This window comes from Anomalospiza imberbis, chromosome Z (assembly GCF_031753505.1).
Source record: "Anomalospiza imberbis isolate Cuckoo-Finch-1a 21T00152 chromosome Z, ASM3175350v1, whole genome shotgun sequence".
Classification (NCBI taxonomy): domain Eukaryota; kingdom Metazoa; phylum Chordata; class Aves; order Passeriformes; family Viduidae; genus Anomalospiza; species Anomalospiza imberbis.
Genome location: NC_089721.1, coordinates 32,349,913 through 32,377,602, shown reverse-complemented (window position 1 = coordinate 32,377,602; position 27,690 = coordinate 32,349,913). Strand labels below are relative to the sequence as shown.

At 36.4% G+C, this 27,690-nt stretch overlaps 1 protein-coding gene across 13 annotated transcripts in view; it reads right to left on the bottom strand.

Moving 5' to 3' along the window:
• Positions 1-3,447: 3,447 nt before the first annotated feature.
• NFIB (nuclear factor I B) overlaps positions 3,448-27,690 on the bottom strand; it is a 175,407-nt gene continuing 151,164 nt past the window's right edge. For 7 of the 13 annotated variants that reach the window (XM_068176367.1, XM_068176368.1, XM_068176376.1 and 4 more), the window contains 2 exons: positions 20,796-20,884; positions 3,448-10,036 (listed from right to left, as the gene is read on the bottom strand). In XM_068176367.1, coding sequence (XP_068032468.1) covers positions 9,907-10,036; positions 20,796-20,884 — 219 coding nt within the window. In that variant the 3' untranslated portion in view covers positions 3,448-9,906. The remainder of the gene's footprint in view (positions 10,037-20,795; positions 20,885-27,690) is intronic. The other 6 variants (XM_068176373.1, XM_068176374.1, XM_068176375.1 and 3 more) reach the window with 1 other exon arrangement.

The window sequence follows — 27,690 nt, the reverse complement described above, 5'->3', positions numbered from 1 at the left end:
TAGCTGCAGAAACTATTGTTTCTGCTTTGAACATCTGCTTTCACCCTAAGGCACCCACCTCAGGGGAAAAAAGAAAAAGGTATACATATTAAGGCCTGGAAAAAATACATGTTCACCTTAATTAAGGTGCTCTGGCAGCAATAGAGGTGTTTTTAAATAAGATTTGATAAAAATCAATTGAGGGATTTCTATTGATTCCCAGTGGCATCAGTCAGTTTTTCCAGAGGAGAGATCCCACCTACTCCTCAATCCCTCTTTCTTTAAAGGAGCAAGTTCTGTTTAGATACCAGAAACCAGCATGTGCAGACACCCACTGTAAGAGAATGTTGATATCAAAGACTGGTGGTATCCTTATAGCTCTCATATATTGTTTTTTCCTTAAGTTTCATATTTTTCAATGTCCTGTAACTTTGTTCATTCCATTCTTTGTCTGGAGAAGATACTGATATGACAGAGTAGGAAAGGTGGACCAGGGTACAACATAATGGTGAATCCCATAAAAGGTAAATCATGTTCAAGACACTTGACTGCTTTCTCAGCTCTCTGGAGCTTTCAGCAGCTCAGTCCATCAACATTTGTGGGTAATGGCCTCAGTCCATCAACATTTGTGGGTAATAATGGCTGCTTTCATGTCAAGAACCTTAACTATTGGTGAACACTCTAAAGATGTATTTGCCAGGCAGAAGTAGGATACCTCTTCTAATGAAAATCTTGGTTAGGTCCTGCTTATGTTGTCAAAGTCTGACAACGCCAACAGTTTTCTTTAGTTTGGACTCTGTTGTTAAATCTTAGTGGACATAGTTCTACCATTTATTGGGGTGACATAAACCCTATCTATGAAACAATCCTGTGAAACAATCCTGTAGTTACCTTACCAGAAAGACTTTACTCTGCAGCTCTCTTGAGTGGAGATGTGACAAAGTGGATGAGAATCACCTGGATAGCAGCAATGTTCTTCCCTCCAGCAAATTCCAGACAAAATTTGGTTCAGTCCTGAGCTTTCAATAACCTCCTTGTGTTCATAGACACTCCAGATGTGACTCAGATACTGGCAGTTAAACACTCCCAAGGGTCCCCTAGCACTCAGGAGAACAGATCCAAAGAAACAGAATGTCAGAGGAACATCCCCAAAGAAATGGATGCCCACGGGCTAAGGCTCACAAGCAAGATGCTAAGACAATGTTTGCTTTAACAATTACCCAAGAAATCAGAAGCTGATCGACCAACAGTTTTACTGTGCATATTTAGGTCTGTAACCAGCATAGAAATTAAGATAAGACTCAAAAAGAAACTCAGATGTAGCAAAGGTTTCAGAACTTTATGTAATTACTTAAGCAGCAAAAATCTTTGTGGTGGCACTGCACACTTCTACTTTGTTGCTTGTGCATGTGTTAGGATTTGGTGTCAAGATTTATGTTATTTTTCAATTATAATTTTTATGCTCATGAGAAAATACACAAAAATAACACTGGACTTGGGAAAAATCCAAACATTTGTCCATTTTGTCTCAGAAGTCTTGTAAATGGGAAAGCAGAAAGGCCTGAACTAGGAGTGTTCCTCTTTTTGTATTACCACAAAGTTGCAAGTCATGCTCTTTGCATTCTCTCCTTCCTGCTATTTTCATACTGGTGTTCTAGGACACTGTATGTGTATCTAGAGCATGGCACTGCAATCCTAGCTGTGACACTGGCAGTCTCAGGCAGCTGCCATTCTCTTTCCAGCTATTTGCATCAGTGTCACCATAGAGCTGGCATGACCAGAGTGGGGGATCAAAGTCATGAAGGATTGCTGCACACTTCATAAGTGGCATGCTTTGCAGCGGGCTGAAGAGTGGCTGGAGAAGTAGGGCAGTTTTGTATCAGAAAGGGGAGGCAGGGCTGAACTTAATTGTCTCTGGATTATTCAGGAAAGTTTTCTGGTTTGGAGCTTTAAACATGAAACCTGAGGACCTTAATAGTCTTCAAATCATGGCCAAATGGCACCAATCAATGAAAACCCAGCAGGAAAAATCATTTGAATTTCCTAAATTTTCATGCCTGACGATTTGTTTTGGAAAGACACACGCACAGAAAATGGCGTCTCACAGAAAAATTAGTGCATTTAATAAACAAATGGTCATTGTGTTAAAAAAACAGTAGGGAATTTTTTTTCTTTTTCACACTACTAGTTGCAGCTGGATAAAGCTTATGCTCTAGAAATTGAAGAATACTTTTATCTAAGTATATGGAGAACTGTTTCACTTCACTGTGGGACAAAATTTGATTATTTATATATAATCCAGTTTAAATGTTTACACTATTATCCCACCAGTATTTTGACCATATTCATGTTACTTGTTAACTGTTGGTAGTGGTTTATGGAATCCTAGTAGTTTGAGAAGAAAACTTTCTATTTCCCAGAACATGAACCGAATTAAACATTCCATATGTACATCTGATTCACACTTATGTAAAATATTTTATTTTGTAGAGTTGAAAGATCTTGACCCAACATAAAGATTTCTGGTTTCAGGAAGAATTTTGGGAAGATTGGATCTTACTGCTTTTATTCAACAAAAATGTAATCATGAATATGGTTAAGAAATCAAAGATTGACTGTCTGACACAAATCAGTAACATTAAAACAAAGCAGAGGTCTCCTGACCTTCTGCTATCATGCCTAATCTTGCACCACAGGAGAAGCAGTTCAGATTGATGCATTTTTCTGGTCCCTAAAATCATGAGCCAGATGCAATTAGGTGATAAAAATGCAGTTACCTTTTTTGAAGGGTCCCCTCAGGTGCACAACACGCTGAAGTACATGCCGAAAATATGCTGAAGATGTGCATGTGACATAGAGCAAATACAGTTTTATAAGTTTAGAAAATTAACATAAGTTACAAGAATCCCCAGTTAGAAACACAGGTGTTGAGGTAATTCCCCCTTTTGGTTCTACCCTCTTCAGAAGCCTCCCTTCCTTGCTAGATGTTTATGGGAGAGTGTCTCGACCTTGGTTCTCAGAAGAAGCAAGATAGGATAGGGGCCTAGGAATGCAGTTTTTCTTTCTGTCAAACAGGATAGGAAACTACCAGCACAAATCTATATAGTTACACAATAATAAGCTACAGAGCTACAAATATATGTGAAGAATATATAAAAGCAAAAATCAGTTTGGCATCAAGATCACCCGTATGATTACTAGGGTTGGTTGAACATGATGAAAACTCAATGTAAAATTTAAATTGAGCTGATTACCTGATTGCATCTCCTTTTGCTCTTGTTCTCCTCCTTTTTCAGTGTAAGTAAGTTAAGCCCAAATGTGTGCAAACAAATATGTTAAATCTAGACTAGGTACACACAGAACTCCATAAGTTGTGCTGTGCTATGAGGCTTCAAGGTTTAAGGTTTGTTTCTAAGATATTACCAATCACGACTCTTAGAGACAGAAAATAAAACGTAAGGCCAGGTCTGTAGCATAGCTCATTTTTATTGTTTAAACAGTTTTTGCATAGGAAATATATCCGCTTCCAGTAATTGACTGCAGTATGAGCAGCTGCTAGCAGTATAGGCTGGATATAACAGTAACAATCACATTAAGTCAAGCTTGATTTACACCAGTTTAAAACTTGTGGCAGTTGAGTTCATTTGTAACCTAAAAAAAAGTACCAGAAAGAACACTTTATCCTCCAACCAGGCACAATAAAAACCTTTGTTAACACTCAGGCTAAAATCAGGTTTGATGCCAGAGGGCCCTAATTCCAAAATTAAGTAGCTGCACTATTATGTAATGCATCCTACTAGTGAAGATTCATTACACAAAGACTCTGCACGCACCTTCTTTTTAATTAAAATGTAACCTTCAGGATTTATGGCCTAAAGTATGGGAAAAAATGCCAAAAGTTTTAAAATGGATCAACCCTGGTATGTAGCTAGCAAGCAATAACTGACTACTTGTCACCTACAGTTGTACTAAATGTATCTAAAGAAACACACAGCCCTACAAAAGTTTTCTCAGAGAAATATCGTTGAGATGGGGTGCCTCTTCCCAGATTACTAGAAGTTCTATATGATATAAGCACAAATTAACAGCTTGATGAAGACATAATCTAATGCAGCTCTTGAGAAGCCTATGCCTGGGATTGAGGAACCCCTCACATTCTACAATGTTGTAGAGATCATTTTTGAAGAAAATGTTATCTGAAACATATTTACAACTGAACTCAACAGAGACTGTGAAATTGAACAGGCACTGCTCATTTGTTTGAGTTTTTTGGTAAACATTTTGCTGGTTTTTGTTTCTTTCTCATTTTGCATCAACTTCTATCAGTCCATGCAACTTCAATGCCCTCAATGAAAAATGCATAATAAGCCATACTTCTTAAAAAACTTCCTTCTGCATATAGAGATACATTTGCCACATCAGTCCCTGTAGCACAGTTTTCAAAATCATTCTGTCAAAAATACAGTAATACAAAGACTGGCTTTAGTGTCACTAGCTCACACTGCTCTCCATTTATTTAGGCCACCTTTTGTTTTACTGTTACGGTATCATGCAATGAAAGTATCAAAGGCTTATTCTATTCATGATGCTAGTGGCACTGAAGCCCTTTTCACAAATTCAACATACATCTGAATTGCAACACACAGATATTTCTAAAGAGTACTAACTAGTGAACCCTTTTATCATAAAAAAAAAAAAACCCAAACAACTACTTACAACCACTGAAGAAAAAATTGCAACAAAAAAAAGTAAAAATTGACCGTCTCCAACTTGTCCCCTTTACTATTGACGATGTGACCAACAGAGCTGTGGCATGGAAACAGTACAAAGAGTTGTCATGGCAATAAGTCTGGCTGATGCAAAGGTCACTGTGCAGGGTTAAAGGGCAAAATCAGTGGTCCATGTTATCCTCCAACTGCAGTGCTCCACCACACCCACACATTTTTGAGGAATTAATAAAACTGGGGAAATAGCAGAAAGTGCAAATAAGAAGGAGGCGGTTTTTGGCTCCTTCGGCATGGAGAAGGACATTCAGCTTTGAGCCTTTCCTGTTTAACTTGATTAGCTGGCATGGGATTTTACTGTCTTTTTTTTCCCTAAAATTTTATATAGAAACCCAATTTAAAAAAAATCCAGGAGCACACAGCTGGTTAACATTAACAAAAGACCTCAACAAGATCATGTAAACCATAAGGATGTCATGCTTGGGGCCTTACTGCCAGCAACATTAGAGAGTTTTTTCATTAAAAGTGAAAACTGTACACTGAATATGGGATAACTTTCTGCAGCCTTCATAATCTCACACAGTACATATAATTTAGGTTTGGGTACAGAACACACTCTGGTGTCACAGATGTCTTTGTGCAATCTCTTTCATTAAGTCCTTATGAAGCTACAAGTTGCAAATCCAAAATTCTGCTCCCTGAGGACACAGCTGCGTGAGACTTAAGTACTGTTTTAGCTCTCTGCCTATCCTGAATAGCTCTGTGGACCTAATCTTAAATACCATCATGTAACAATCACAAAAACTTTTGCTAAAGGCCATATATACTAATAAAAAAGACAGTGGTGCTTCCAACATTTTGAAATGCTCTGAAAACCAACTTTTCCAATACTAAATAACAAAATAACCTTCATAAAATATAATTTTCTCCATTTACATTTTTAAAGAATTAGTAACCTATGCTTTTCAAGCACAGGAATATGCGAAATAACTCCTAACATGGACAGATTTTTTTTAATACATAAATTAAGAAACTGGAGAGTTTTAACCCAAGTCCAGTTTCTAAACAAAGAATATTCTTGTTTAAAAATGGAAATGCATTTCCATTATAATTGTTTAAAAGTTAGCTTTACAAACAAGGGTATTTTAATTAAAAAAATTCTTAACAAAACTATACAGTGTACAAATTACTGTCTACAAGGTAGGCGGTTTAGTCAGAAGATCAACCTTTCTTCTTGCTACTTGCAGCTTCACAAATTCATTCACATATTTTAAATGGAGCTGCCCACCTGAACATCACCCCACAACTATATTGCTATAATTAATATTTTTGCCATGTCTTTATGTACAGTCTCCTTCACTGCCTTTTTTTTTTCCTTAGTCAAGCCTCAAACGTTCATGTCACTCCAGGGGAAACACACTTCAGTGGCACAGCCATGAGGCCAGGGCTGCAAAGCAACTAAATAAAGGCAGAACAGTGCACATAGAACGGGGTGGCTCAATTTAGTCAGAATACACTTCCTGGTGAAGGAGGAGGCCAGAGACTGGATTTGAGTTCTCAGTCTTATCTTAATCTTTTGACTGCTGAGCTTAAAAAAAAAAAAAAGAACCCACAAAGCCAACCTAAAACCAAGCATACAGTAAATTAAAAATTCATTCTCTTCCAAGCAGGCTTTTCTATTAGAGAGGCAGGTGACAAAAACCCACAGTTGCTGAATAACCCAGTATAAATGAGTTTATTTCTCTAAAAAAGTGCGTCTTTAAGCTCAGATTTTTTTTCATACAGGAGGCCAGATTAAAAAATATATAAGCTCTGTTAAGGGCATCTATCCTCCTACAAAAGGCAATTACGGTACTGGAAATTTCATGTTGAAGCCTGAACTTGTTCCAGTTTTTTCTCAATGTGGTATTAAAAGCTTTCAGGGAACACCTTGTTAATGGAACTAATCAAGCACATGCCCCCAGCACAGCTCTGCTCCCAGACTGCTCTGTATCATGCCATGTGTAAAGGACAACACACACTTTATTTTACCAGGCCAGAGCCTGAGGTGCACTGTGCTTAGGTCCAGCAGACTTTGCCATATGCTTAGCAAACAAATTGACTTACTGCAGGGTTCTGAAAAAGAACCAAAGACCCCCACATTTCTTTTTGTGTTTGTGTCTGTTCTTTTATTTTATTTTTTTCCCAGTTTAGCTAAATCTCAAAGGTTTATTTTTGTAGAATTTCCATCTCTGTAGCCATTCAAGTCCTGCCTACACACTCTCTCCTCCTGGAGACAGGGGGATGCGCCACCACTACTGCTCCTACTGCCCTTCAGCTGGAGCCAGAATGGACTGATGGTGGTAGGCCCCTGGCCAGGGCTCATTGGGGTGGCTGCTGCTGGAGCTGTGCCTCTGGGACTGCTCCGGGGTAGGAAAACCTCCAAAACACAGAGACAACTGTAAAGGGATGTATTTTCCCATCCACATGACTATACGCTTCTCTGCTTTTACCCTAGTAGAATACTGTGCTTTAAAGAAAATTTCACCCTGTGTTGAGCCATACATTGCAAAGATCCCCTGTGTGTAAGCGATCATCAGCAATAACCCCATTACTGGTCTGCAAAATGAGATTTTACTGGAAACAAACTTTTATTACCACCATGGTCTAATTCTTTGCATAAAGAAACTCCTCCTCCACTACACCCCAGAGGTCTCCATCTGATCTCTATGAGAAGATTGCAAGCTTCTGACATAGCCCAACCAGGCTGAAAATTGTAATTCAAATGCTGAATTAAGAAACTTGGTGGGGCAAGAGGGGAATGGACTATAAAAGAAATTATGTATAGGAAAAAAGCCAAGCAGAATAAGGAGGGCAAATTCTCTACTTGAGCAGCTCCAGAGTCCATTGAAGTCAGTGGAATTACGCCAGCAAAGATTTTGGCCCTGTACTTACATATCCTAGACAAAGTAAATGTCTTTGTCATTTTGAGCTAAAAACATTTTCTAACATGAACACTTCAGGATGCATTATCTTTGCCAAAATGGAAAAGGCTTCATGTTACTGTGGGTCTTGACCTCTTTCTCTGTCTGTCTCTCATGAAAAAAACCTTGAAGTAAAACAATTTCCTCAAGTCAAGTCTGCCTCCAACAGAATTCATTACTTATTTTTTAAATCCAGAAATGATTTCAGCTTGCACCCCAGGTGGGAAGTTAAAAAGAGGGAACCTATTTGAAAGTTTGTCACAGTAGGCAGAACAGTTGCTTTGCAGCCCTTGCCTGGCTAAGGGTGCACTGCTTCACAGCTACACTGTAAAGTGTTAAAAATCCTCCCCCCCCCCACCCCAGAATATATATATATGTATGTATAAAAAAAAATCCCCTGTCCACCTCTCAGTACAGAAAAGGACCTCATCACACTGCAAAAATAGCAGTACCCACTTTGGTCAATTAAAACAAACAAAAAAAGCATACATTTTTTTTTTTTTTTTAAATCTGTGTACTTACCTATTATAACCAATACAGCTAAAAGCACTACCTACATAGGCAAAACTTGGTATTGCATAATTCGTAAAAATTTGTATCCCCTCCCCCCAATATTAATTGGAAGATGAAAAACATGAAAGGTTAATAGAAAAAACACCAAAATACTGAAAATATTGCTGGTTGATTACAATTCGTAAGCGGCAACTATACACAGCCATGATATGCTCTATAAATGTGAGATAAATGTATAACTGTCTAAAAAATCCATGATGTCACACATTTTTCACATCTGGAGTACAAAATATTTTGTCATAAAAATGGTAAAGATTTAAAATTATAATAAATGCAGCAAAACAAGTGTAGTGATGTCAATTTTTTTGTAGTTTTTTTCTTTTTTTCTTTTTTTCCATTTTTTAGATTTCAAGGCAAGGCACGTAATGTGGACATTATATCTTCGTGCAAATTAAGATTACTGGAAAGAGTATTTTAAATTTTTAAAGAGACATAGAGGCAAAATGTCTGCCCATGCACATTATATTTCTGTCGATATGTGAAAATTGTTGAACAAGGCTAACTTCTGAAAGCACCATGCAAGTTTACAGCACCCTGTAATTAGACTTACATTAAGAGTGCATTATTTAAATACAACATATCCCCATCCTGGTATTACCAGTTTGTAAACGGTAAGCTTTGCCCTTGTGACATGGATTTGCCTATGTCTTTGTCTCTATGATGTAGATTTTACAGAAACATGTAAACCCTATGGGTTCTTGATGCAACAAGTAACTTTAAATAAATAAATCCTACCCCTCTTTGGAGGCAGCAGCTAAACCAACATAAGTGCTGTGTTTCCATTGATTTCTTATTCTCAAGGACATGATTTGTCTTGACTTAATGCCTTTTAATGCCCTCAAAAACTGAGGGGAAAAATAAGTTTGTTCAAAGTAATTTTTTATTTTTATTTTTAATCCCCTCAATTTAGAGTCCAAGGGCTGAAGGACTTATAGTGATGACCTCTTAGATATGATTTTTAAATTGCACATGCCTCTGTAAGTGTTTCTTTACTGGGGAAAATGTCTTTTTTTTTTCTTTTCTTTTTTTACTGTTGCATGAGAAGATAACACTTTTACCTGCGTAGAGGCATTTCTTCCATAGAGCCTGTGTGTTCATACTGATTGAAAATTTCAAACTGCATAACACACTAGAAAAAGGCTGAATTAAGGGCCAAAGTTTAATAAATCCATATTGATAACTAAAGGCTACAGAGCTTATTTTTAAAACATATAGAAATCAGACTATTGAGAAAATGGCTGGCTCACGGCCCTTGTCCTCCTGCAGCTCTGCTGTCACTGCCTAGCCTTTGTTTTGTGAGATAACCAGGAATAGTGATCTCATGCGTAAACAACAAGAATACTAAACCAACAGAACTAGCTTATCATGCAAATATTAAGGCATCTAGAAAGTCAGTTAAAATATATTGTCAGAGACAGAACATCTATTTCCCAGCGGACTTCATATAACAAAGGCTACTTAGGAGGAGCTGCTTTCTACTCATCAGTGAAATATCATCGACCCTTTGTATATCATTTCAGTTTCAACCATAAGAGAATTACTGATTGTAAGAGCTGCAATTGCTGGTCTATTTTTGTTCTTCTTTCTTCAGATTCTTTTCTCATACTGTCTTCTTTTATTTTTCCTTTTTTCTTTTTTTTTTTAATTTTTCTTTTAATTTTTTTCCCTCAGTTGCTTGTTTCTGCTTGAAGGAAAGGCTCTCCAATTATGTTCAAACCATAATTTGGGACATTTGTCGGCAGGATCGGTGTCCTATTTGATACTTGGAAAGGAACCAAGCTAGCCCAGGTACCAGGACTGTTGAAAAGGGGAAAGAGACAAGGAGGGAAGGAGAGAGAGAAAAAAAAAAAACATAAATTAAACATCTATACAATGGATTTGAATCAAGGTCCAGCTAATATTCATTAATAGTAGCACTACTTAAGGTAAAGCTGGAAAAAAAATTTGTGACTGTTACTTGAGATTCTACTTCCCAGTTTTCTTTGTGAAAGTATGAGTTGTTTGAAAGAAAAAGAATTGTGTTGAACTCGGTAGCAAGTTGTATGACTCCTGAGTTACACTAAGTGGTCTGTTTGTTTATGAAAACCCCCAAAAATGTCAGATGCAAATATATAGAGCAGACACAACTAAACCATACAAATGACACTATATAGTGCAATAGATATAATTTAAGAGCTAGTGAAATATACCACAGGGTACAAATGTTTTTTTTTTCAAGAATACAGCATAAAGATTCAGTGGTTCAGCATCCTGTGAAATTTCCTCCACTCTTATAACACAGCAGTTTATCCTTGTCACCATCTCAAGATGGGCCTCTGAGATATACAGATGCCCATAAGAACAGAGGATTTTTATGTTGCTTTTTAAAAAAATTTTCCCTAAGAATGTCAGTCTCAGAAACTCCAGTTAACACAGGATCCAATCATCTAAACACTTGCAGCCAAGTCGAGGGTAACAGCGAGTACCATATTTGTTTCAACAAGCTTCTGAGAAAGAAAATATTTTCAAGGACAGTTCAGTGACTAGGAACTTAAGTCATCGTTTTAAAAGAACTCTGTCACTAAGGAGCTGAAGTCCCAATGGCATTCACAGGTTCACCAGGCACCAATCAGTAGTACTTGCAAGATGGATACTCAGCGATGGGTCTCATCTGCTGTTCAGTACCCCGCAGCCTGAGTAGCCCTTTCCTTAGACCCAGAAGTCCAAACCAAACCATCCTAAACTATATGATTCTATGACTTCAGAGAAAGTTTTGTCACATTTATTCAGAAGAAAAACAGCATCATTAAGTCAGCATCACTGCCAAAGAGCTAATACCAGCACTGGATATACAGCATGCAAAAACACCCTTTCTCTTCATTTCATTGTATTGAGCTTTTCCAGTGTTTATCACAAACATAAGTGCTCACTTGGAATTCTGGGATTAGGCTAATGAGCTTCCTGATAACACATCTGAAGCCCTTCAACATGTGTATTGTGGAGGCAAAAAGTTTTCTTCCCTCTATAACTTTTGGCCCATTTCTTCACAGCTCTCTCCCTGGACAAGCAGATGTGGTTTTGTGGCATCAGGTATAAAGAGGAAAATTGACCTTTTTTATCTATTTCAAATGTTCATGACATAACTACATTTCATTTGGCAGCCTTTTGTGTTCATTTCAGCTGCTGAAGAGTGGCCAACTTATTTTGTAAATTCCAGGGGACATGTTTCTCAGGTCTTTCATATTAAAAAAAAAAAAAAAACAACAACAACTTCTGTCATTTACTTCTATTTCAAAATACTTAACTCTCTAAACTTGTTAATTTACTATTTTAACTCCTAGCAATTAATTTCAGGTGCTATGTTTTACACACACAAAAAAAGTGGAAATATTTCCTGACTTGCTTGTCTCAATAATAGCCATATTCCCAAGGGAGAAAGACAAATCTTTTTCATGGAGAAAATACAATAAATATTAATATCTTAATGTTTTCAATGTCTGAAGTACAAATACTTTCCAATAAGGCTGTTGGTGGTTTTTTTTTTTTTTTTCTTCAATTGAGTATATTCTTGAAGGATACCTAAATATTTGCAGGGTCTTAACCTTTTCAGATTTTTTTTTTTTAATTGCTGTTTTCAAAAATTTAAGATCAGCTAAGATGTTTAATTTCTTATTGTTGTTTTAATTCTATTGACTCTTATAAAAAATCTGCTATTGGAGGAAAATAAAAACCCTTTTGAAATTTAAAAGTCACAGTTACACCACAAATCTTGAAGCACTCACAAAAACTTAAACTACTTTGTTATGCATGAAAGATTTTTTCAAGATGATATAATGAAAATAATATGTTCCGAAAAGAAAAAAAAATTCAATACCAGAATTTCATTTAAGTGGCTTAATTGTTTCAACTTACTCTTCATCTTACTTCACAATTTCTTTTAAAATACCTTTTTTGTTCCTTCCTCTTTGGATTTCAGTGATGTTAAGAAGTAAATTCTGAAATAATGGACACAAAGCAAATTGCTTTGAAGCATGTGGATTTATAAAAATAAGAACTAATAATAAAGAAATAAAGAGCCAAGCAGATTTGTTTGCTTGGGATCAGTCTGAATATATGTTTTACAATGCACAGTTCTTTGCTGTCCTGTTACATTGGATTTAGAGTGTTTAGTGACTTCAAAAAAATACAGCACTAACTCAAAGAATATAAATTTTGTTTGAGGTCAACACTCTATTTAGAAAATTTATGTGCAAAGGCTAAACACACAGGCTCCAGGTTATCTTTCTGAAGATTTATATTCAATGATTGGATAAATACAGTTTTGACTTTGTGCTTTGTTTTAAAGTTGCGAGCCTTCTAGTGACTACAGTGGGTGAAGAAAACAAGTCAGTGCTGAATAAAAGCAAATTACTATTTGCAGCAAAATTTGTATCAGATACTTCAAATACCAGGCAAAGATCTTGATTTTTATGGAAACTGCTCAATAAAAATAAGTTGTAGCAAATTCCTAATATGACTGTTGTTGCCATATGACATACCAGTTTAAAATAGATGTTTATTTAAACCTTTCAAGCCTTCCACCTTGTATTATGACCATGACAAAAATGCAGACTGCAAGAAATTTTTCAGTACTACTTATGAATCCTGAGGGAGTAATACATCACCCATGTTAATACTGTGTATATCCCACAGGAGTTTCAAAGCCCCTTGACTAAAAGCCCATGCCAAGCCTTCTGCCAGAGATGATGGTGCAGGCAGCAGAGCACCTGCTGGACCAAGACAGCCAAACATTGTCTTACTGCAGGGCTGGAACAACCACTCCTTCCCCACCTTTGGAGGTAGCTGGAGTCCTGGTCTAAACACACACACTGGGCAGAGTCTGACTGCACTGGCAGCTGGAAAGAGCAGCCCATTCCCTCTGTTTGCTGGCATTTCCTAAGGCATTATTTTCAAGGCTTGATGATTACTGTTTGTAGTTTAGAAAATAACATTATCATACTATAGGTGGATGTAACTCTATCTTGGGCCACCCCAGTCCAGGTACCATCATCAGGGGCTTACTGCAGACAAAGGTAGAAAACTGAATGAAAGCTATTGAGGAAAACAGCCCTAGTCACCGCACAGAGCTCCAAAAACAGCTGTGACACAACTGAGAATAACCAAACACAGGCTTTTATAAGCTACTTGGATGTGGCTGTCTATCCAATATTCCCATGACCTCCCTTTACATTTATGGCAAATTTAGTAGTACTTTCAGCTACCCTATGAGCCACACTCTGCTTTGTAGCTCCCCAGCACTTCCCCCATTATGAAGCCAAGCAAGGCCAACTGCCCAGAAGAGCAAAGTCCCGTTAGCCTTCTCCAGCCTACTCGGAAAGGACCTCTCTGAGTACTGCAGAGCTTAGCTTCTGCCATGGAAACCATCGTCAGGTTTGTTTTTTTTTTTTTTTTTTTGCAGAACATCCTAGCAGGAATGACAGTTACTTCTGGCTGCAAAGCAAACTTCATCTGGGTGCCCACATGAGGAGGAAATGGGGGAACACCTTTCCCTTCACCATACCATCCAGCAGTTGGTGTGAGTCCCAGTTAAAATTCAGCACTTGGTTTAACAAAATCAGAGGCAATACTCTGCCCTTGTCCACTAAGTGCCTCAACCAGGGAAGCCAAAATTCTTTCCATTGCCCAGAACACAGTCAAGGTGGTTGTCCTTGCAGAAGTTAATAGGATGTCCACATGGCTTCTCCTTCAGATAAAAAATCTTTGTATTTTATGAGTGGAATAAAGCAGGTCTACCCACACTCCAGCTTACTACTCCTAAGGAAATATGTTATCCATTTGCTGACAGAAGTTATAATATAAATGCCTTTCCACTGAAACATGAAGTGTGAGCTAAAAAAACCTGATCAAGGCTAAGTTTTGAAGAAAATTACATGAGAAGCACCATGAGAGTCTGTTGTGAGATTCAGATCCGTTATTGTTGCAGGACCATCTTCCTGAAGCATCACACTTTTAAGTGATTTCACTACTGCTAGCAGTTTTCTCTTCACCATAGCTAGACAATCAATTATGTTATACAGTCAACAGTTGCCTCTCTATCCACAGGAAGTATAATGTATTTATCTGTTCAAATGCAATAAAACAGCAAAGGAAAATTCTGCAAGCATCCTACAGGGTTAGCATTCTCCATTGCACTTTCCATTACAGTTTCCAGATGTTAATTCAATCAAGATTTCTGCAACAATATCCTCTTAAAGATAATAATTGCTGTTTCAAGAACTTCTGATTAAAATATTACTGGAATGGACCACAAGTAGTGCTCATATGTATATACAGTCCACTTCAGAGGTTATAATAACATAAAGAGCATAATTATGTTAAACAAATAAACGCAATAAAAAATAAATCTAATCTGACCTGAATAAATGTGAAGGTCTTTCATATTCTTATTTTCCACCAATTACTACCTCCTTTCTTTTACAGTTTCAGAAGTCTGTAAGAGTATTTTACTATTCCGAAAGTACATCCAAAGCAGTATTTCCTTCTTGCAGCTTTACTATGATGTACATGAACTCACTAGCTTACAGAAGGTAGAGCAGAGCCTGAAAAGTCAATCTTTGGATGGAAAAGGTAGAAATACCTTTCAATCAATGTTGAGTGAAGTGACAGTATTAAACCACCAAGCAAGGAACTTCTATCTCTCTAGTAAGTGCTTGCCCACACAAATACAGGGACTTTTACCATTTAAAATTACTTGGATCATAAGAACTTTGGAAATGCAATTTTGCTACCCTCAGTGTCCTGGCTAAATTTCCACTTCTGCTTTTCTGCCAAAAAAATAACCACCCTTCCAATATCTACTTAATGGGGTACTTCTTCTACCATCTGAACTGGCATCGATTGGTAAACAGCTGCCATATTTCACCTTCAAGTTGAGCACCTGTTTCAAGAGATGTAATAAGTGTATCTCAGGTTAGTTTAAGATGATTTTTGCAACTTAGCAGGCACATATCACCCATCTAGCAGAGAGATGAGTTAAAGACCTATTAATTTATGCTCACAGGAGGGAAAAGGAAAATCTCCTATAAGAATACTATTTATTCTATTCCCCGCAGACTTCTTTATGTGGCAGTGTAACAGAAAAAGGTACACAAAGTTGGGGAAGAGGTTATAGAACCCATTACTAAAAAAAAATACCCACAACAGAGGGAGTGCCCAGAGAAATCATGCTGTGCTTTGGACCATTCATGTACAAGAATTTTCTGCAGGAATAGTGTTAACAGAAGATTTCAAACATGCACTTGCACAGAGGAGGCTCTGACCAAGTCAAGCCAAATCATGGAGAAGTGGTGCTTGGTTACCAGAGTCTACTGGGGTGCCCATGAAAAACTGACTCAGATTCACACACCTGCACTACCTTTTTCTTTTCCCAAATATTACTATATTAATTTCAATCCATTAGAATTTTTATCTTAGCACTTTAAAAAAATATAAGTACAAGTTTATCAAATTAGCATGACTAAATAATAATACAGACGATCCTAACTGTATCAAACAAGCAAAAAAAAAAAAAAGTAAACCCAAATAAATCAGTTTTACTGATTTAAAATAAACAATTGGAGGTAGGATGATAAGGAAGTAGAAAGCTGGAGTAACCATGGGGTTAAAGATACAGTTTACACTTGGGAGTTCTCTATTATATGCTCCTCCTTCCCTAGCAGCTGCCAAAAATCATCTGACAGGAAACATAAGATTAAGTTTGTCCCACCTAAATGAACAAAGAGATCTCAGAACAGGCAACCAGTTTACTGCAGAGCAAGAACTTTTCTAATTCTGCTGGAATCTGCAGTGCTGCTCAGAAATTATTACTAAGTTGTTATCTTTATTTTAACATCTTGCTTCTAGATCAACTCATTCATTTTGGTCCCACAGCAGTTCTTGTTGCTTCTCCCATAAAGTTTAACTTAAAGTTCCAAACATAATCATGTGGAAAATGGACATTATTGATTCCTATGGGCCATTGTTCCCCCATTCTAAGTCCCTGAAGTTCAAGTTCAATCTGGAATTACATCATGTCTGGTTTCTCCTGGTTACCAGACGGCTTGAGACGTGACCACAGCTACAGAAAAAACAAACAGCCTTCTTCACGCTTCGGCTCCCCTATCGATTCAAACATAAACTTTTTTTCTTTCTCTCAAGTATGCTTCAAGTATGGAGCATGGTTAATTTAGAGATTAAGTTCCAAATTAGATTATCTAATGGCATCTTAATGGATTGCTGACCCATTTCCTGTGGGATGGCAGCATGCAAGTCTGGCTTGAATACAACTAATTTCTTAGGAAGTGTTCAGAAGATGTTTGCCTGGATGGGGAGGAAACAATGTTCTGCACATCATTCTGCATTACAGAGTTATGCAAAACTGTCAGAATTAGTAATTTAAATTGATAAAGATACGAAATCATTAGTTTATCTCTCTGTGAATATTTTTGCACTCAGGAAACTTCAGCCTTTTTGTTCTTATATTGTAATGAAATGGTACTATTTTTATTCCAAACCATTGCTGGGGAGAGGAATGTGGGAGGGACACAGGTCACAGTGTATTAACTATTTCTCTAACAGGTGTCTGTGTCTGCCAAAATGTGCTTCCACAGACATGCTGCTGGCTGTGTAATTTTAGCTATATGTTTTCTCAATACCAAACATGTACAAGATATTGTGCAACAAAAGCAATATGCACCCATTCTCAATTCCCCTCTGACTTCTCTCTCTGATAAATCAGATTATCCCATTTGATTGCCTTATCAGCACTGTTAGCATAAACACATAGTGGTGCAGGGAGGGTGGAGAGTGGGAGGGGGAGGAATGATGCTTGAAATGCTGAATACCCCACAGCTACAGCTGAGAAAGAAATTCAGCACTCTGAGAACAGTGCTCCCCTCAGTATCTCTGCGAATGAGCCAGCTATTGTACTATGCTGATGTGTCAAGATAACAGAATGAAAGCATGAAATTCTAGCCTAGTCCATTTGCCTGGATAGGGTAAATGTAATGTTAAACAGTTAATGCAGAATGATTGTTAAAAGATTTAATATAAATAAAAATACATTTGTCAATAGCTGAATTGATATGTACACTTTGGCAATGAAAAATTGCTAACAGTCTGTGGGAGACTTACAAATACTCCACATGGTGTAGGAGAGACCCATCATGCCAGCTTTTATGAGTATTTATACTGGAAATACCATCAGTAGTGTAATGAGTGGCTCAGATTTAGGATCAAACTCATGCCATTGGCCTCACACACACACACACACACACACACACACACACACACAATCTTTGTCACTCTCACTTGTTTCTTAAGTTTACTTTTTGCATACACTCTTGCCCTCATGTAGTGACTGAGACTGCATTTTTCTAAATGAGCCTTACAGATTTTCACAGCTTTCCCTCGCCTTCTGTCTCTAGGAAAACAGAATTATCAAAAAAAAAAAAAAAAGGACTTGGGTTTTTTTAATGGTTTTGAGTATCTTCTTCACATATACACCAAAAAAAAAAAAAACCAAAATTATCATAAAAGCACTGGAGAGCTTGTTTCTATTGATGTGTTTAAATGGTGTTCAAAATTCAGCAGACACAAAAAATTTCATTTGTAAATAAATATAATAAGTCATATAACAGCAAAATATGTACCCTAAATGTTCTAAGCAAGCAATGAAAAAATCAAATCAATCCAAACAAAAGCTGTAGATGGTTTGGTATGGGGAGTAAAGTAAAAATTACTACTTGTAAATACTTCAACAAATAACTGGCATGGGGTTTTTTTCCATTTTATTTTGGGTTTTTCAGGATGATTACTGAATGCTTAATATAAGTATTTCCTTTAAAGACACTAGAATGTTTAAGTCAGCTACACAGAGTATTAATCTGTTTTTTGTTATCATTTTTCACTGCAAGTCTTCTGGTTTTGTAGAAAATTGTGTATCAGTGATCTTTTTTGTGGCTTATTGGTCCTTTTTTGTTTAGTATTATTCATATTCTCTTCTTTTCTGCAAAGTTCAGCCTTTGCATACAGACCACTACTGTCTTATACCTGAATTGTTAAATGCCAACAGGTACATAATTTTCTAAGGAAATTAAGCAAAACAAAAGTATTTTGAAATTTCTGCATTGTACCTACCATGAGGTGGGATAGAAAGTTATTAATAAGACAAAGACACACAGAAATAACAGAAGGTTTTTGTCATTCACTTTCCCCAAACTTTCAAGGTGTAGTTCACCAACAATGCTTGATGACAAAGCTTTCAACCTGACCATAACTGCTACCTGGTATCTGTAGAGACAGGGCAGCTAACACTGAGGGACTGCCAACTTTTTCACCTGTCTGAGGTCAATAACCCTTCTGAAAACTCAGTATACTTAACCACAAAAGCCTGATGTCAAAGGTGAGGTTGAGTACAATCAAACTGAGCTCTGCAAATTTAAGGAAATCACATAATCAAGCATTTATCAAACCATTTGGAGTTGCAGAAACTTGTTTGGATTGGGATATATATTTCTTTGCCCACATGTGACAACTACTTTTGCAATAAATTCTTGTTTTTTAACATTAGTTTTAGTGCTAGAAAGGCTCACTGCTCCTTAGCTTGTGCAGATACAATTTCTCTTCTTAGGTCCTCATTTCTGTGGGATTTGAAGAATGCCAGATTTAAAAACCCAACAACTAAAAGCCATCTGCTTAGGCAGAACTGTTTGTTTCCTTGTCCTTCAAGGCTGTGCATAATCTAAGAACAAGTGGCATAGCCTAGGCCTCTAATGGAATAGCCATGGTAGAATTTGTACCCAAGCTCTTCTGACAGTGTTTGTGTTTTTTCGTAGGGCCACAGTGGCAGGCAGCAATCTGGGAGTGGTCTGCAAAGCAGTCTGGTCTATAACAGCAAATGGATCGTGGAGCAGGCTTTCATTCACTATCAAAGTTTTCTTGATCATCATATAGAAATGTTTTCCCCCACTTTTCCTTTCTTTTCACAATTTATGCCCAGGGTGTTGTATGATGGTACTGAAAAACAGAATTCATCAAAACTAGGACAGTGCTTCTATCAGTGTAACTGGCATTGCTTTAAGGGGGGCTCAAGTGACAACTGATAAAAACCGTGTGAGGATGTTTCTAGATAGGTTGTTGTGATGTAATTTTCTAATTCCTGTCAATGCCCTGAAAAATGTCACTCTGTAGTGTGAGAATAAATCATCCCCTCTGTGCTATAAAAGCTCAGTTTGGATTCACTCCTGGAAATACATTGAAAACTCTGGCAATTACTGCATGATGGGGATTTGTAATGTGAATCACAGCCCTTGAGGAGATGAGGCAAATCCATTAGCTAATTTTCCATTGTACTCTCTAATATATAAGGAAAGAAATGACAAGGCCTTATTTTATCACCACAATTCTTACAGATATAAAACATTGTTTCATAATAATTGGAAAAAGAAACAAAACAAAACAAAAACCAACAAACCCAGAAGAAATTAAACTTCAGATTTGTAAACAGCACCAATTTTCAAATTCAGTAATTTCCCTTACAAGTTGATACTCAAAAGTCCCAAAACTGCTAGTAATCCATAATACCATCAGTACAATCCATCAAAAGGCATTTTGTATATAGTACATATAAATTACACTCACACACATACTTACACTAACTATTCAGAAGCACATATATTTTCATGTACACAGAAATTTTATAAAATATTTTAAATTATTTCATGAGTGAGTGGCTAATACTTCATCTGATAGGCTCCCAACCCACAAGCTTTACATGGACAACCCTCATTAAGTGTTAAGCGCTGCAGATCATCCTGTACATGAAAAAGATGAAAACTGAAGTATCAAAATTATGTTGATTAGTTTATATGCCTATTTAAATAAACATACACCTTCTGCTGTTACCATAATCCGCTTTATACCAAGAGATGTAAAATCTAATAATATATCAAAGGTTAATGGAGTTTATTGTTTGGTTTATTTGGTGGAGGGAGGAAAGGGTGGGCTCATAGAAAAAGAAACTGTTTTTGTAAATCATTCCTAATTTTTCTGCTATCTAGTTAAAAAATAAGATGGTTTATATCTTACCTTCAGGCATATGTTAGTGACCAAAAACTACACCAGCCAATTGGTAAGAAATGTCTCTATGAATAATATAGTTATTCTTTACCCAAAACCAACCACCACCTCAGCCATTTATTATTATAATCATCTATACCTCTACCAGCACCATTTTCTTTCTGCTAACCAATCAGGTCCCAAAAATATGAGAGCAAATGACATTTTTAAAGCCTAAGATCAGTATTTCCTTCAACTTGCAAACCCTTCGCATAGGACAGCATGATGTTATTTCATTAATGGATCAGCTAAAGTCAACTTACATGAACGATAAGCTGAATGCATTTAGGAGAAATGTTACACACATATTTTGACCATAATGCTGTCAACATATACCTCTGGAGGCCCACTAAAAAAGATATAGTCGCTCTATGCAACTTTTTTAGAGGCGGTGTAGGGGTGGAAATAATTAAAATGTTACCTTTGCCAAGTAATTCCCAATGTATCCTCACTGGCACTGGGGTATAAATGCCTGCCGTTTTGATTCATGGTCCAGTCACAAATTCTCAGCTGTCAATTGAAACCTAGCAGTCAGATATGGATCGAGCATACTACAGTTTTTAGTATTTAAATGAATACATGCAAACTAGTACTGTACATGGCAAAAGTCTTACTTTCCCAATAAGTAACTTTAAAAAACAAAACAAAGAAAAATAACTTATTTTGAGAAATAAAAGACTATAGACTTGTTTAATATAATGCCACTTTAATATGATCCTCTATTAATAAAGCATAAAAGAGTAACTAGTGAGTAGCACATAACAATTAGCCATTATTAGATTACAAACTGAGCTGGAATAAAAGAAAATGTTAATAATCAATAGTGCGATACTTTAAGAAAGGAAATAATTATCCTGGCTTTTTAAGCAGTGCTCTATATAACGTGTATTTAGTAAGGTAAAATATAATCAATATCTTCTAGCATGCTTTTTGGTAAATATAGAAGACATACAATTTATAGAAAGTTTGCCAAAATTAAACAAATTGTATGTTGTTATCTTGCTATTTAAGAAGAGAAAAGATATTTTGTAACTGAAGTTAATTAATCTAGTGTTACTGAAAGTGGTATTACTTAGCAAGAGGTGATAAAATAATCATGTTCAGACTCAGAAAAGTAGAATCTAAAATACTTTACTTCATTTTAATGTAATGCTAAATGTAATAAATATTAGCTGAACCAAATTCTTCCCCAATCCTCAAATCATCAGTTCTGCCTTCACAGATTGTTCAAGCAACCCTCAGCAGGTCTGCTTATTTAACATCTGCCCAATAGTGTTAGCAGATTTATTGAAAATATATGCTGCTTATTTTTAAGCTTAAGAAAGCGAGCTTATCTGGTGAGCTTATTTTCTGAAGAAAATACACATTTTGTCCTCTCTAAAGTCATGTTTATATAAATTGCTGTGTTATTATATATGATTAGACACTCTGAAGAAAATGTTCCCAAGTTTAATTGCATTCAATGCATTTTAGTTTTCTCTATCCATGTTCACATTCTTGAGATAGCACAAGCTACAGCAAACAAACTACAATAAACTGTTTTCACAGGAGGACAATTTATTGCAGTCTTTTCCTGAAAAATACAAATGCTGAAGACAAGACAATATTGCAGACCTGACCCTGTCTGGCTGTTAGACTAATAAGCTTCCTGCTGTTAAGGTCTGAGAAATGGAAATGTTAGTCTTTGATGTTTTCATAGGGATTGTTTCTTGTTTGTTATCTAAAGAACTCCAAGGGACATTCTAAAGGCCATTAAAAGCATGACTAAACCACATGAAATTAACCAGAAAAGGAAACATGCAGTTAAAAAGTTTGCTAGAGGTAACTGTGAATAATATATTAAACATGTTTAAAGAAATGGGTAAGTAAACATTTGATTTAGCCACTATAGAAAACAGGATCCTGAGCTTGATTTTAATAATGAAAACATAATAAAATATGTCAGCCCAATTACTCAATGTACAGTAGACATAATTCTACTATTATCCTTAAGGATGTCATCACCTTCACTACAAATGCATATTTTAGAGCTTCTTAACTTAGCTATAAAAACTCACTTGCATCTGAAACAAAAGACTGAAAGGTTAAACCCTCCCACCCATCCCCCTTTTTTATTTCTTCACAAAATATAAAATCTATGAATAAACACCCTTTGGCTGATTAGAACAATTAAAACATAATAAAATCACCAACTTAGTATTACCAAATTATTATATTCACTTAAGTCTAACTCAAAAATCCGGCAAGCACTTAGCTTGTTATATAGAACCAAATTGCATTTGCCATTTGGGGAAAACAGTAAGAGACTGATATATTGCATTTTAGTAAATTAGCTTCTGCATTATATCATTGTATTCTTCCCACAGTCTGTATGAAAATCTGCCACACATACAGTTTTTGTGTTAAATTTATCATTAAGAAAGCACCATAAAATTTTTGAAACATATTTCATAAATGTTAGTAATGGCATGATGCTTATTATATACAGTCACATGTACCTCAATTCACATACAGCCAAATATTGAGAAGATAATAATGGAACATGTGCATTTTATACCTAATCTGTAGGCATGCACGTACATGCACATTTATATGAAGGTACATGCTCCTTGTGACTCACAGTTAGTACTGTTGTGCTATTCACTGCACCAGTTGTGCCATACTTGCAGTACTGACAACACTGTGGAGAGGTGCAGGTTTGCATGACAGCTGGCTCTGTGACAAGCCCAGGGTAGTATTAGTTGCACTAAAATACACCTTCCCAATGTAAAAAACTGCTGCTCCACATTCTTCAGTAGGCTCACATAGCTACCCAGATGTCTCTAAAACTTTACCTGCCTGGAATTTTTATTTTTTTTAAATCTCCCTCACAATCTTCCCCTCCCAAATCGTTCCTATTGAAAGATCTCTGCATATCTAAGATACAGAAATATCACTTCCAAAGTCTGCATCTGCATCCTTTGCATGTGTTGAGTGGCTTCTGGGTAAAAATACTATATAATTTAATAGAACTCTGTAAGCCTGGACTCCTTTTAATGGAAGAATTCTGTTCACAGCAGCAGTGGGAGGCTGCCCTGGGAAGACGTCCACATAGCCCAGAGGGAAAGCTTGGGTGCACAGATCTGACATGAGTGCCAGGCTTTGGAAGGACATAAGGCACTTCACTACAGTATTTCAAGTGCTATATGTCATCTGGAGTAATACTGAAAGCTTTCTGTCTAGTTATTCTCCTCAGAGTAACCTAGGTACCTCTAAAATCATGCTACAGTGTTAGCTGGAGAGGAGAAGGCACAGTCACTGTTACCCACTATAAGCCATCCTAAAAGTGTTTCTCTGCAGGATATGTGAAGAGAAGAGGCAGGAAACTACTTGAGAAAACTTACATTCCTCAGTAGAGGGACATAAGAAATGGATATATCTAATAACTGCTGAAAATATTACTAATTTTCTCAAATGTATGTTATGAATGAAAAATAAATGACCTGACTTGATATATGACATGGTGAAAAATCTTCTCGAGAAGGCGGTTGAATAGACGTGACCTTCAGTCCACAGTTCTGTGGATTTTTAGCAAAGCAAGCCACAGAAACCTCACTACCATAACATCTTCCATCCTCAAAATATTATCAATGATTTTCTTATTTATCTCTCATTTAACCACAAAAGAAAGAGGATGAATTTACATTATGAAGTGGAAAAGAATTCTCAGCCTTGCAGGAGATGAGGAATCCTCACAGATAGACCCGGCATTTTCCTAGTCCTGGATCCTAGGGTCTGCCCTTATGCCTGTGATACATCCCCTCTGCTGCAGTCATGAAGCATTTGAGGGCACAAAGCCCACTGCATGTGTTTCTCCTGGGAGGCAGTGCAAATCCCTCATTCACCTCAGACATTTTACAGGAAGGGAACACAAGCTTGGAAGTAGACACAGGAGACAAGCAAAGCAGTAAACTGAGTGCTTCTGTCCTGTAAAATGCCAGGAAATTGATTGTGTTTTGCACTTTCCAGAGCTGTGAGACATACTGATGTGAAGTTCTACCCAAGTGCTAGATTTTACTATAGCTGTCTTCACAGTTTAAACAGCACCTTGCAAGCACAACCATCCTGCAGTATTTTAAGTATGCAAATCACACATACATTAAAAACCCACAGCCCAACAGCTCAATCTTTAATCATAGTATGAATGATTTTCAGGGGTTAGTATTTAAGCAAATTTTGTAGTCTTGTATCCAAAGAACGGCTAAGACTAACATTCATTTCAAGTTTCTGCAATAGCTAGTGCAAAAAGAATTGTATTTTGGAAAGTGTAATAGGAGACTGCTATAGCTTCTGTTAGTTGAGAAAAGCCCATAAAACTTAACATTTGCATATTGTCTTTGTTCTGACTGAAACTTCCTTTAAATGTGTTTCCTTTCCAGCAAGCTTATGTGAAAGGTGACCTCTTAGCCATTTACATACCTCCATGGCAATCATGTGACCCAGTTTTACGTCAAACTGTCAATTATGATAAGAGACACAATAAGAACAAGCTAAGTGTTGATAACCTGTTTCCTGACTTTACTGACAAGTTCTCTTTAGGAGTCTGCCTGTGTTCTTTCAGCCTGCTGCTGAATGCAAAAGTAACATCCACTCACAACATTTTGTAAACAAATACTCTGTGTTCAGTGGACATTTAAGTTCACAATTTCCATGATTAATAGTATGAAGAGAACTACATTTTGAACTATGCAGCTCAGTAACTAAAGGATGCACCTGGTAAGAAGAAATTTCTATTAAAGAGAAAGGGAAGGCATTTATAGGAAATAGAAAGCTATCTGCAGTTTTCTGATGATTTTGGAGACCTTATTACTATGTATATTGGAAAGGTCTCACTCATAATTGTAAAATCTGTGTGAAAATCATGAATGCAACATACCATACCCAGAAAGTGCAAGCTTTAGTGAAAACTATGACGCTGAGTTTATCAGTGCAAAAATTGAAAGAGTTCATTAACTCCTCAGCAATTGGGCCAGCATTAGTTAACATGGTGAAAGTTCTAGAGACTATTGTTAACAACCTTAATACTTATTCTATTTATTTATGTTTTCTAATTAAAAATAGAATTATCCATACAAGTCCCAGAGGTGCACTAAAATTAAATGGTCAAGAACAAAAACCTTGCAGTTATTTCATTCATTCCAACAGAAACCTTATTTTTTGTGATACAATTCATCTGCACTTGCAATAAGTACAAGTGTCTATGTATTCATCCATCCATCCATCCATCCATCCATCCATCCATCCATCCATCCATCCATCTTTTTAAACTATTTACACAGGCAAAGTATATGACTAGTATTTCTGGCAACTTTCTAGCATTATTGCCAGAAACAACATAACCTGACTCTAAGTGTTTGTCATTTCAATACCATAATAAATCCATGAAGTTGGAGAACTATGGCACAAGGAGGCTAAAGAAATGTCATCACATAACCATGAGGATCCTGATCATTAAGACTTTGTTATGGAATTAATGATATTGCCATTAAAGTTACTTAGCTAAAAGAATGCAGACACAACTAGAATCTGGCAAGGAATTGTGTCCACTTATAGAAGGTAGAATTTGACTGACTTTCCTCAATTTATTGGTTTGTTGGGTTTTTTTGTCTAGGCTTAGAAAGCACAAATCTTCAATAAATGCAAATTAATGGGGGGGGGGGCAGGAGATAGAAGGTGCACCCATATAATTGCAAAGATTATCCAAAGTTTCTTTTATTTAATTTAGCTAGGATATTTCTCAGCAGAGATAAAGAAAAGCGAGCAGTAGATTTGGCTTCAGAAAACACTTCCTCCAATGACCAACAATAAAATTAAGAAAATTTCTCTCATTCAGGTACTAGCCCTTATCATGTCCCTTGCCCTCTCCCATGGTGTTCTTACTACAGTCACATTATCAACACTCAACAATTCTCAGAAGCTGATGCTGAATCAAAAAAAGAAAAATAAGTGGTCATTAATAATTTCTAATAGACAGAGGAGGTCTGATATGATTTTTTACAAGAAAATGGCAAGATAAATATGACTCTCCAAATGCCACTGAAGCAAGATGTTATTTTTGTAACTATTTATGCCGCAGCATAGAAATAGCTGGGATTTCAAGGCAAGTAACGGGGACATCCACCAGCTAGTGCATCAGAAAATGGACTGCATAGTTATAATTCCCCATTAAAATCTAATCTTTCTAACTATCAATGTTACAGGCTAAGTAATGAACATAACATCACAATTTCACAGTATCCAGATCAGTAAAAGCCAACAAAATCTTGTCTTTCAAAGTTTTTTTCAGTGCTTCCCATCTAAATGCGAGTATTTTGGGTATGCTGTGCTATACATGGCTTACTGGAATTTCTAGGAAGCTATCACTCCGTTGGGACTCTGTGTGAGTGTGTGTTGCAAAATACATGTGCTACTTTTAAATTTATTGTGGTTACTGTAACTTAAATGGGTTACATAATGGCTCTTTTAAACAGCAACCAAAACTACTCAAGGGTACTTGCTAATATTTTTCATAACCAGAGAAAATGAATTTTCATAAAGACTCCTCCAATGAAGTAAAAAAGGTACTGATGACAATATTTATTCTTGAGGGTTCACTGTGCATTGCAGGGAGGAATGTTTAAAAGATCTCTCTGGAACTAAAATCAATGGCTTTCTAATTGAAAATTTCTCTCCATTAATACAAAAATATTAATTGCCTTATTTCACGTACCCCTTGATTTTTCTTTTCATTCATCATGGGTTGCTCTAAAGCAAATGCATTTAAAATCTGCCAAAAGAAGAGTGGTCTCTTTTATATTGTTGCAAAGTAATGAAAGGACATAGTAAATCAATCCTATTTCTGCTTTACCAAAGGATAACCTTTGCTCTTTTGAAGTTGTTTAGATAATGTCAATGCTCTACCTTACTTTCTGGGTTACATATGTATGTGTGTGTGTGTGTGTATATAGTCTGTCATCTCTGTGTGTCACCTTTAGAATGGAGTGAAGGCAACTAATTCATTAGAAACATAACTATATATACTTATATGTTCATATTTATCCATCTGAAAAACTTTATACTTTAAGCATTCTGTTCTTTCAAATAGTTTCAGCTATGCATACTACTCCTTAATTTTCTATGTATCTGTAGGCATTCATACACACAAACACACTCAGGCAAACACAGATATGTCCATTGCATATATTAGAAGAGAACAGTGAGTTAAGAGCAAAGACAATAAAAACTGATATTTTAAAATATATTACATGGCTCATTGGTCACCAATTGATGCTCTTGGA